Below are 12,122 nucleotides of genomic sequence, written 5' to 3'. Positions count from 1 at the left end.
GTTCTGGGAGATTCTCACGTAGGAGTCAGGGCTCACGTGGACTGAGTTCCCACTGGCACCAATGGAAGGACCACGTGGGCTGTCGCATCAGCCTGCCCAGGTTTGGAGCAGACAGGAAGCTGGGTGGTGGGATCTGAAAGCTGTCAGCAGCCCACCATCAGAAATGGAGTCAGATTCTGTATCACATTGTCACATTGGCGATTTAGGTGAAGAGGACCTCAGCACGCACTGTACACATCCTGTAGCTTTTCTGTAGATGGAATACTTTTCAAAATAAAAAGTGGGAGGAGGGAAGATGAGCCTACTGTCCTCTCACATGAGTACCAGGCACTAATACCTTAAAATCTATTTAGTCCTAAGGAAAACTATTTTTGTAAATACGTGATGCTATGTTTTAATCATCTGTGCACGCTTAATCTCAAAGCCAGTGTTCTTTCACAAATGAAAGATTTTTACGGCTCAATATAAATATTCCTTCTTATCTCTATCCATTTACAAGTATAATTATTATGGTCACTATTAAATGGAATACTCAATACTTTAAGATGTCTTAGTTACAGAAACATTGGTCATTTCACTCAAGAAGAAATTATTGAGCGCAGAATATGTACAGGCATTGTATTAGGGGCAGGGATAAAACAGATAAAACAGGGATGAAACAGACTAAGACAGGAATTATCAGTTCTAGATGAAGCTCAGTGTCTTAACACACCAGTTAAGACATTCCCCTCTGCCCTTTGTGAGTTTATATTCTGTCAATATTTAAGAATCTAAGTATATAAAATGTATAAAAGTCACACAACCCAGACATACCATTACAGTTACGTGAGAATTTAAGAGTCATACTTATACCAATCATAATTTTCATGGGCTCCCCAGAAGGTGTATTCGTATCCTATTTTATAATAATGCATATGTTAAATAACATAATTCTTTCCCTGTTATTACATAAATTTATAGCAAAATCACAAACCTGTGCCTATTTATAGTAACTGACGTGGACAGAATGCAATATCGTATCCACATCTGCTCTAAACAGAGAGTTGGAGAAGAAAAACTGTCCCATAAATCCTAAAGTGCATGGTGCTACGGTTGCCCTACATCTAGTACTTCTGAGACTTCAAATATGCTATCCCACTGATTTGAGGAGTTTGCTTACATTTGCTAATCACTCCATTTTTAGGTCCCCAAAGTGTAGTGTCCATAGGGCTAGTAGATCACTGCAAAAGAAAATTGGGGCAGGTGTGGGCAAATAGGCCTTTGGTGGAGTTTCGATTGTTGTCATCTTTTTTGATTCAACTTCTGTATCTGGAAATTCACCAACAGATAGATTTATACACGTGCTCAAAAAACTACTGCGTGGTTGCTTATTATAGCACTATGTATAAAAAGATTAATTCCATAAGAATTATCAGTTATGTTACATTGTGCCGTGGAATACTATACAGACAATAAAAATCAAGTAGATCTATATATGCTGGTAAATTTCCAATACATAAGTAAGTGAATAAAGAAAGGTGCAGCAGAAAAGTAGGTGGAGGATGCTCGTGTTTGTGTAAGAAAGGGATATCACGTATGCACTCCTGCACAGGTGACCCTTGTGCGACCGCACAAGTTCACTTCTACACAGATTTTTTTTCAATAAATACATATAGTGCTACACGATCCACAGTTGGGTGAATCTGCATATGTGGAACCAAAGATAGGGAGGGCTGACCATGGGACTTGAGAATCCTTGGGTTTTTGTATCCACAGTGGGTCCTGGAACCAATCCCTTGAGGATTTTGAGGGACGACTGTATACACACAGAACATTTCTGGTTGGTGTCATAAGAACCTTGTAACGTGGGTGACCTTTGGGAAAGGTGAATGGGGTTGGAGGGGGACATATTTTGCATCTTTTCTGTAAGTCCTGCCGTGATATTTACACTTTTTACCATGTGCATGTGTGTATATGTGCGTGTATGTGTATAATATATGTGTGTGTGTGTATATATATATAATATGATGATGTTGATCATTGTGATTGCCACATTGTATTCATCAAGGAAGAGGACAGAAAGTTAAAGAGCTTTTAACAAGAATCTCATATCCCAGTTGAGCCGTTCTTATACTAAACAATGTTGCTCCTCCAGCCAAGACAGTGAAGATAACTTCAGCTTACCTAAGAAGACAAGATTCCATTTGCACGGTTAAGTTCCGTCACGGAAGCACTTGAAGGAAACATCTCCACAGAGCTCTTACCTCTGTTTATTTGCAATCCTGTTTCTGCACTGGTGGGAAGGGGGAAGGTGGGTGTTTGTGGCGGGGGGGGCAGGGAAGGGGCTAGCAAATCAGAGTATAAACAAAACTGCTTTCAACCTAAAAAGTTGCTTCTAAACCATAGATCAGAAGGTACCCTCAGTTAACACCCCACCATGCTCAGAGTGTCTGGTAGTTCTGGAAAGAATGGAGAGAAAGCATTGCCCCAGCCACCAGCCTGTCCAAATTGTGCAGATGTTAAGTGACTTCCCCAGCCTTTCACGTCAGCAAGAACTGCTGCTTATCTACTTCCTTTGCGAGTTACCATTTCGTTTGGAGTCGGTTATGGTTTACCTGCTTCTTCACACAATCCTATTCAAAGTCTTAAAAACGTCACCATCCAGGTCATCTGATTCAACCTTCTGATGTTACAGATGAGGAACCCGGCAACAGGCATGTCTTTTTAGACTAATGGGACTTCCTTTCTGGTCCACATGTGAGGACTCACCCCCGGATGCTACTCTGTATTTTTGTGCTTCTTTTCCCCGAAACTCTCCTCTCCCCGCCAACCAGCTTTGGCACACTGGAGGGCAAAATGGCCTTCCTGGTGGGAGCCAGAGAAACTAAGGTGAGAACTGAAGAACATCTGAACTGCAACGCTCTTCGCCATCAAGCTTCTATGGAACGTGCGCTTGTGAGATTTTCTTCAGGGGTCAAGATTTTCTTCCAGGGGTCAAGCCCACTCTTTCATATTAATGATTATAAATAACCCTTTAAGAGATTTTTCTTATAATAATTAAAAATCTGATCAACTATTCTAAAACAATTAATCTGTTCGGAAAAAATCATTTCAACTGGTTTTAGGGGGTCATGTAGACGTAGGGCAGTCAACAATCTAGATGTTCAGCTTTAACTGGTTTTAGAGGTACGGAGTTGCTAAGACTTCCCCTGCCCCTGTTTCCGGATGCCCCCAAAGCCAATGGCCTGTGGATAATACAGGGAAGCCACAAAACCCAAAAGCCAGTGTGACATCAAACAGGAACACAATTTTAAGAAACCAATGTTTACTTCAGTCATTACCTCGTCAGATGAAGGAATAGCTACCCATAGACAGTCTCACTGTGGCTCAGGAAACCTGAGGAGCATAAAACATGAGTAGGTCATGCGTTCTGTTCAAACCTCCCCTGAACTCCTTCACTGCAGAGGCCCCCTTCGGGTGACTTTACACCCCAGAGTGACAGGAAACCAGAAGACTGGGCTGGATAGGATCTTAACCAAGCTCATCAAAGATAGAAACTACTTACTTTTAAAACACTCATGAGATTAACTGAATGTAATAATAAACATTTGACATCATTTTATATCCAAAAATCATCTTAAAAGAAATGAGAATTAAAGTCAGAAGACAAAACAATACAGAACTGTTAGGGTGTGGGTGGGGAAGGGGGAGAACAGAAATGGGTTTCCGAGAGCCTAGGAAGAGCCCACAGGGGCTGAGAGAACAGGTTTCTAACTAGAGGGTAAGTGTTGGAAAATAGGCTTTAATGTTATATTTCAGTGTAGAGTAACTAATGCAACATCATGTGATTAGACCAAAGTATCTAAGTAGATAACAATTCCTTGAAAAGGGACCAATATGAAGGGAATGTGAAGAGAATGAAAAAATAGAAGTATCTTCCTATGGGATAAGATCAATAATTATAATTATTCAGTGTTTCCATCAGAGCCTCTTCCCACATGGTCTTCGACATACATACCCATCACCTTCACAGCCAGATGAATGCTGTAACACACTCTCATGTCTAAGTTCAAAGCCATGAAAGACAGTAGATGCAAAGCAAAGCGAAAATTGTGGCCGGCATTGTCCGTTTGCACACCAGATCTCTCTAAGTTGTAAAGACAAAATCTTTGTATGTTTAACATTTTATGCAAATATCTCCCATCAGTAGAGTCTGAACACACGGTGGACACAGAGCCAGCTGGGGCCCACAAAAGGACCATATCCTGGTCCCGATCGTGACTTTACACATACGCACACACGTCAGATAACTTCAGCGGACCCTTCAAATAAACGTCCGCTGTAGGACAGGACACTTCACTGTCCCCTTGCCACAGCTGAGCAAATAAGTCAGGGAGAAAAAGGAACCATCCGTGTGTGTTCACAACAACCGTTCACCGTCTTACCTTCATCTCATAAGGAATCTCCTAAAGAGAAATGATTAACAGGACAGGAGCCGTTACAGGAAATAGCCACCTAGGGCCTGAGTGGACACCTACCCTCGTGACTGGGGCACAGATTGGTGGCGAGTGAGGGCATGAATAGGGGCAATGGTTTCCGTTCTTCTGTTCAAAGTTCCCACTCCACTCCCTCCAGGCAGCCTGCATGCTTACTGGCTGTTTAAAACTTTAGACCAAGACAACCTGCTGACAGACGGTCTTAAAATCAATGACTCCCAATGAAACTTAATTTCCAATTGCCTTGATCTAATAGATGCTATAATGTGCTTTCAGTGGTTGAAATGAACAAACACGTCGGCCTTCCAAGTTGCTGGAGCTCAAAAGAAACCCCTTCTGATATACAAGGTCAGCGAGACTGATGTAAATGCTTTTCTCTCCTGTTCAGTGTGTGCATATTGTAAAGTTTGGCTGAGAGACTCAAAGGAAAGACACAGCCTTGAGTTGGAGAGGTGATAAGATCCAGGTCCTTAACCACGTGTAAGTGTCCTTGTATATTTTGTTGCAGGTGCATCACCACCCGTCACTCAAACACTGGTTTACACCTGGCCTCCCCATCTTCCATGGTCAAAGTACCCACAGCCATACACCTTCCCACATATGTAGAGATGTGTTTCCATCACGTCTGGTGAGTGCCATGACTACCATTTCTCAAGGAAATGCATTCACAATCCTATGGTACTTGAGTATTCACACACTTAATCGTTTCTACAGTTACATATTCATAGGCAATTATCTAGTAGCATTTTTATTTGCCAAATGCAAAGGATACAGTAAAATCAGTAGACATTTTTCAGCTCTAACAAAACCAATCTGTACCATAAGTCACTTCAAAATTATGATAATCTCTGAATAACATAGATACAAATACTTAATATGGCCTGTTATGACTTACAAAATATTCTCGGCCGGGTCCTATCACACTAGGGAATGTGGGAATTTTGCTACTACTGTTAGTACAGGACCTCCAGAACATAGCTTTTTAAATTCTAATACCACACATTTCCACCAAAAGGACGATAAATGTTTGTTAAAATACAATTCTTATTGCTTTTATAAATGCCAGCCATGCATTCACTAATTATTAGAAAATGGCATAAAATGTATCCAGGCTGTTATATACCAGGATAATCATGTCAGTTCCCGTAGACTTCACTAGTTGCTTAACCAAAAGAACATAGATAGTATGCACCTTTGAGAGTAACCTCGGGTCAAAACTGAATGCTGAGTATAGAGCCGATGAATTTGTCAGACACCCATGGTGATACCGAATTATTCTCCCCAAAGATGGAAAAATACCAAAATACCATTCAGATAGAATCATTGCCATATTTGAATGTCTTACCAAATGCCATTTTTTTTCAGTAAAATTAATTGAAGAGCTGTACTAACTTTTGCTCTAAGATCACAACTGAGCAAAGAAAGTCCAAACATGGGCAGACACTGAAATACAACCGCTTCTGAGGTGAGTGGGAGACATTGCTCTCACCTGCTTCTATTAAATCCCACTGACCAGGGAGAACCAAAACCAGACCCTTTGCTTTAAAACGCACACAAGCCATGCAAAGGGTTGCAAGGGGACACAGAGATTCATGTCTTATGAGCAGGAAGGACTTTGGTGACTTCGTATTTCTTATGACGTCAAAGGAGAAAAGCCATGGACTCCATTTTGGAGGTACACGCCCAATCCCCTGGTGCTCCGACCAGCCCCTGCCACCGACCAGGCCACACGGCTCCCCTCTGAAAAGAAGAGCAACCCCAAAACACAGCTCCTCTCCCTGCCTGGGTTCAGACCTTTCCCCCACAGGCCCTTTCACCTCCCCTTCCACAGCTTAACCGATAACAAAACATTTGCATCTGGTTCATATTTCCTTTGTGTTTAAACTACAGTCCAGAAAAGAACTTGACTAGTCCATTGGGGCCTACTTTCAACCAAATTCAGAATACTGTAAGTGAAATAAAAGGTGTCTGACTGGGTTGCTCTTATGTGGCAATCAGATATCCAAGAATTACTTTTGCTTCCATAGGAAATTTCCCATCTTCACTTTTTCGTTGGTTTGATTCTAGGGAAAGGAGTCCCCAGATGCTTGCAGCACAGCATCTCCCCTCGAGATCAGTCCACCATTAGATCTGCCTCAAGCCTCACCTCCAACTTCGGGAGGATGCAAAGGGCTGCCTGAGCAGATGGGGATTCAACATGACGCAACCCTGAGCATCCCTGGACTGGAGAAGCCTGGGAGAAGCAGCAGCCCTCCTGACGCCCCTTGCCAGCAACACACATGAGGGGACAGCACCAGCACCCACTCTGCAGACCCAGGCGTCCTGCACACACGTCAGTACAGGCCACAGAACCACAGGACAGCTCGACACCCCCATGTATGTGACAGCAAGGCAGAGGATGGGAAATGGCCAGCCATCCCCAATCCATACCCAGCCTCTTCCAGCCTCCTCTCCCACTCCACCCCACCCTCCCCTTCTCCACACAGAGTTTCAAGTTCACCCAAATTTGGGTCTTCAATGCCAGCCTAATCAGCACATTCCCACTCCCCCGCCCCCCATTTCCTGGAGGCACATGTAAAATCCCATTTGTGGGGAGAAAAGTCTACTCAAGTTGCCTTGACACAGGGAGCTGCCGAGCACCGGCTGGAGCATTCCTGCAGAGCATCTCAACTCCCAGACCTTCCCTGCAGGCTCCTTTCCTTTCCTCCAGCCCGGCTCTCCCTACCTTCCTCCTGGCTGCCGCCCTCAAAGCAGGCAGTGGGCTCCTCCTCTGGGAGCCCCGACTGTCCTCCACCCTCCAGGGCTTTGCGTTTCTTCGACATCTCTGCCGGGGCTGGGGCTTTGGGGTGTTCTTTCCGCACCCCCAGCCTCCCCCCTCGGAGAGGAGAGTGAAGGTGGGGTTAGGTGGAGGGGAGAGAGACGGGCAAAAGAGGTGGGGAGGAGAGGCCGGGGAGGGAGATGGCTGGAGAGGAATTGCTGCTGAAGGAGGGAAGGCACTTTGGGGAAGCAGGAACCAGGCGGGCAGGCGGCGCAGAGAGCCTACAATCAGTTCAGCAGCAGTCCTCCGTCTAGGGGGCTCTCTGCTCTCTCTCTCTCCCTCTCTCCTTCCTCCTTCCTCTTTTTCCTTCCACTAGAAGGGTAAGCCCAGAGGGAAAAAGAGACCAAAACACCAGGGAGGAGAGGCTCTTTGGGTGCTCAGCTGATTTCTTTCTAATTTAGGAGGGGGATAGCGTGGGTGCTGGGTATGGGGACTTCTAGCCCTGTCTGTAAAGGACTGGTGTCCTGGGAAGGGAGGTGTTGGGAGGGGGGAGGGTGTTAATGGTGTTTGGAAGGGAATATTTTCAGTGGATTACAAGGAAAATTGGGTAGAATGAAGAAAACAAAATGCTGCAGGATGCAATATAGTGATGCCTTCAGGTGCTAGGGGCACAGGACCCCCTCCTCCTCTGTGACATCATTTGAGCTTTTGCAAAAGGGGTTGGGGGAGGTGCAGGGAGGACCAAGGAGAGAGGCAACAGAGGCCCGAGGCAGAAAGGGGAGGGGGAGGGGTCTTGTCCCCATTCAGAACTGAGGAAGGAGGCCCAGAAAGGAGGCAGGAGGGTGGCGGCCTCCTCCCAAGGCCCCCTTGGGTCTAGCCTTGCGGAGGCGGCCGTTTGCAGCTGGAGGGCAGCCTTGCAGGGAACTTGGAGCTGGAAACTCGGTCCAAGAAGCAGTAGCCGGAGGCAATCGCTCAGGCGCTGGGCTCGGCTGCCCTCCCTCTCACCTCCTCTGCCACCCCTGAGTCTTCTGGTTTTATCCACTCAGGTCTCTTTTTTCTCACCTCCACTCATCACCCCTCTTCCAAAACAGTCATGTCCCCAAACAACACACACACACACACACACACACACACACACACACACACACACACACACACTTTCTTATTGCCGAAAAGGATGGAGGGAAACGATGGTAACTTTTTAAATGGTTGGATTGGAGTCTTTCTGGACTCTCAAGGGTTAAATAACAGGTACAAGGAACAGTCCACTCACCGCCGAAGTATGCGAAGCGCCTGTCTGCTTTCCGCTTCAAGTTCACACACTGGAAAAAGAGAGAAAAAGCAAAGAGGAAAAAAAAAAAGCGGGCGGGCCCGGAGCCCCGTGAGTCCAGGGCTCCATTGAGAACTGCGCACAACAAGTTGCCAGTGAGCCCAGGTGGCCCAAGTTCATGACCTCTCCAAGAACACTCGCTTCTGCTCCACTGGGCAGGCATATTCCAGAGGCGTGGGGCAGTCTGCCTTTCGCGCTGATCTCCCCTGAAAAGGAGCAGACAACTCTAAGCGGTGTGTGGCATTCCTCTATCCCTCTTGTCCATCTGAGGGTCTCCGGGAAAGCCGCGCTGAGCGCTCTAGGCGCCAAGGAAGACCGGTCCATTTCAGCTCATCCTCCCGCGGCCGCAACTTTGGACCCACACACCTACAGAGAACCTAAGTGCGAGTGTGCGTGTGTGTTTGAGTGTGTGCGCGTGAGTGTGCCAGCCTGTCTGCCCGCGCGCACCGGGCTTTGGGGCGCATGTGCTCTCGGGAACGACTCTCCCTGGCTGCCTGGAACTTGGAGAGTTTTCCTTTAAGCCGGAGCTGCTGCTCGGACACCCCCCCTCCCCCCCTCCCGCGTCCAACAGGAGGCGATGACGTCTGTAGCCTCGTTGCCAGACAGTCCCCAGGCTGCCGCTGCCGTTCATTGACAGGAGCGGGCGCTCCGACGTCAGCAGCCGGACCTTTGGCAAAGCTGCTCGGGCGGAGACGGCTCCCACCCCCGCACCTGCCAGCCAGCCCGCGGGGGGAGGAGGGGGAGTAATGAAATCAAAGTCGCTGGGGAGGGGCCCGGCGAGGCTCCGGGGCTCGAGGAGGAGGGGACTCCGCTCTGCCCTCTTTATCCTGGAGCTCCAGAGTTTATAAATAGCGCTGTCTCCAGCCAGACTCGACCCCTCCGCTGCAGCCCCCGCGGTGCCCCCGTCCCTGCCCCTGTCACTTCGCGCTGGACTCGCTCGGTCGGGAGGGAGGCGCAGAGGGGGCGGGGAAGCAGGGAGTGGAAACGGACGTTGCTTCTCTTCCCTCTTCCCATTCATAGATTCGGTTTGAGTCTTGGGGCCGCCGCTCGGCTCCAGGAGCCGCAGTGAATGGATGGACGACCGCGCGCGGGGACCACTGGGTGGGCAGGGTGTCGCCCTCGCGGGAGGCGCTCCTCCCACGCGGGAACTTGCTCCCTCGCCTAGGGGCGGGTGGGAGGACCCCAAACGACCATCCTTAAGAGACCCAGGGCCTGCCCCCTCTGGCTCCTCCAGCCCCGGAGTTCTTTTCTGCCCCTGCTGGAACGCAAACCGCAGAATCGAGCTGCGCTCGGCCCCAGCACCATGGAGAGCCGGGACGCGGACGCAGCCTGGGCCACGCGGCGGCGGTCCCGGGGAGCGGCCATGTGGCGCAGGGCAGTGGCTGGGGCCGAGGGTGTCACCTCGCTGTGCGCACCCTTGGCTGCACAAGCCGGCGCGCTCTCCGCTCCCGAACCCCATGGCGCGGCGTGGGGTTGCGGAATATCGCAGGGCGGGTGCCCCACCAGAGCCCCGCTCGCAGGGGTCGTGGGCGCGCGTCTCCCGCGTGCTGCTGCTGGGAGCTGAGGGATGGCGAGGCCCGCGCCGGCCCGGAGCGGGACGCGGCGCCCCCGTTTGGGCGCTGCCCCCGTTTCTCGCTCAGGATCCCGCAGGATGGAGTTCTGAGGCGCCCTGCTCCCCGCTGGAGCTTGATGGACGCGCACGAAAGCTTCCATGGGACCCAGAGCACAGTGTGGCCGAGGGAATCCGAGAGCGCCTTTGCTACCCCAGGACCCGCGCGCGCGGTCTGGGTGACAGCAGAAGCCCAGGAGTGTGGAGACCGACCCGCAGAGCCCTTCAGAGCCCGGTTTGGCCCAGGCTGTTTGAGAAGCTGCCGCTCAGGGGGCCTTCTCCCCGTGCGCCTGCACCCCACCCCCGTAAAGGCCACCCCCCCCACCTGGGCCCTGGCCGCAGCCCCTCTCGCTGCTAGAGGTGACCACATCTCCTCTGCTGTTCCCACCGCTTTCTCTCCCCTTTACAACAAACAGCTCCCAGCAGTTGCCCTAGACTCTTGTCTCTGGTTTCTCTCGTCTCATTGGCTCTTGAACCTAGGCCTACAAGACCGTCTTAGATGTTCTTAGATGTTCTGGCTCAGCGACTCAGCTCCCCCAGGTCAGCGGCCACCCCCGGCTGCTCAGTGCAAAGGTCAGTTCTTAGCCTTCCCCTCGCCTGACTTCCCAGCCAAGTGGGTCAGAGTCTACGGTTCCCTCCTCCAAGGGACACACCCTTCACTTGGCTTTCAAGACAGCACACTCCCTGGTTTCCATCCTACCTTTCTGGCCATTCCCTCTGGGTTACCTTTGATGAATCTGCATCCCCCCAACTTCTTGACGTTGGAGTGGCCCACGGCCCCCTTATCTTCTCTCACCACCTGCCCCCTTGGTGGTCTCACTCTGCCTCCTGGTTTTAAGTCCTGTCTCAGCGCTGAAGACTTTGCATTTATATATTCAGCTCAGACCTCTCCCCTAAATGTTACTCATGTCTCACTAGCACCTCCACCTGGGTGTCTAGAAAGCATCCGAAACTCAGAAGGGCAAAGTGGGTTCTTGATTTTACCCTCACCCCAAACCTGCTCTGCCCACAGCTTTTCCCACCTCTGTCAACAGACATTTCAGCCCCACTCCCTGGTCCCCAGCCCCACTGGCCGTTTATAGAACCCGTTCAGAACTCTGCGTCCGCGGATCCTCTCCAGACCTTCTTCTGCTAAAGATACACAGGACTAGCTCTCTTCCTCTTTCTCACACTTACTCTGGGGCCTCCTCGGAGAAGCCTCCAGAGGACACCTCACTTAAAGCTTCAACTCTCTTCCTGTCCCGCATCCTTGCTTCACTTTCCTCTTGGTGTTCCTTCTGGCTTACTCGTTTGCCTTGTTTATTCTATCTCCCCACTGAAATGCTAGCTTCACGAGGACACGGAGTTTCGCTTTGGCTTAGAATTGCATTAAAAACTAGACTTAGCGTCACGAAGTTCCTCACCTCACCACACATTCAGGAGATGCTGGATTTGTTTGGTGACAAATAGAAGCAGGTGAGCGTAGAGACTGTCCGGGGGCATTTCTCCACCACAGTGGTCCCCAAGTAAACTCTCCACCTGAGAGTGTGGGAGCCCTGCCCGAGGCCACTGTTAGACCTCTGGGTGACTCCATTCTCTCCCCACTCACTTTCTTATTCCATTGCTTCTTTCTCTTTTTTTTTCTCCCTGTTGGCCTTTTCTTTCCTGTCCAAGCCTTAAGCCTGCCATGGGCCACAAGGAGGTAAAGGGGAGCTGAGCTGCCCTGGGTCCTCAGAGACCACAATCCTTCCCTTCAGCCCTGTTTTTTTGTTGTTGTTTTTTGTTTGTTTGTTTGTTTGCGGTACGCGGGCCTCTCACTGTTGTGGCCTCTCCCATTGCGGAGCACAGGCTCCCGACGCTCAGGCTCAGCGGCCATGGCTCACGGGCCCAGCCGCTTCGCGGCATGTGGGATCCTCCCGGACCGGGGCACGAACCCGTGCCCCCTGCATCGACTCTCAACCACTGCGCCAC

At 49.8% G+C, this 12,122-nt stretch overlaps 1 protein-coding gene and 1 pseudogene across 1 annotated transcript in view; one reads left to right on the top strand and one right to left on the bottom strand.

The window, feature by feature from the left end:
• Positions 1 to 8,726, bottom strand: part of PDE10A (phosphodiesterase 10A) — a 583,168-nt gene extending 574,442 nt beyond the window's left edge. Inside the window, exon 1 of the mRNA XM_033404002.2 lies at positions 8,507 to 8,726. Within this exon, the coding sequence (XP_033259893.1) occupies positions 8,507 to 8,726 (220 nt within the window). The remainder of the gene's footprint in view (positions 1 to 8,506) is intronic.
• Positions 8,727 to 9,140: 414 nt separating this feature from the next.
• On the top strand, positions 9,141 to 10,776 carry LOC105748465 (putative uncharacterized protein FLJ36797; annotated as a pseudogene).
• The last annotated feature ends 1,346 nt before the right edge of the window (positions 10,777 to 12,122 follow it).

The sequence above is a fragment of the Orcinus orca genome, chromosome 12 (assembly GCF_937001465.1).
Source record: "Orcinus orca chromosome 12, mOrcOrc1.1, whole genome shotgun sequence".
Classification (NCBI taxonomy): Eukaryota; Metazoa; Chordata; class Mammalia; order Artiodactyla; family Delphinidae; genus Orcinus; species Orcinus orca.
Note: the sequence above shows the minus strand (reverse complement) of the source record. Positions and strands in the feature narration are given on the sequence as shown.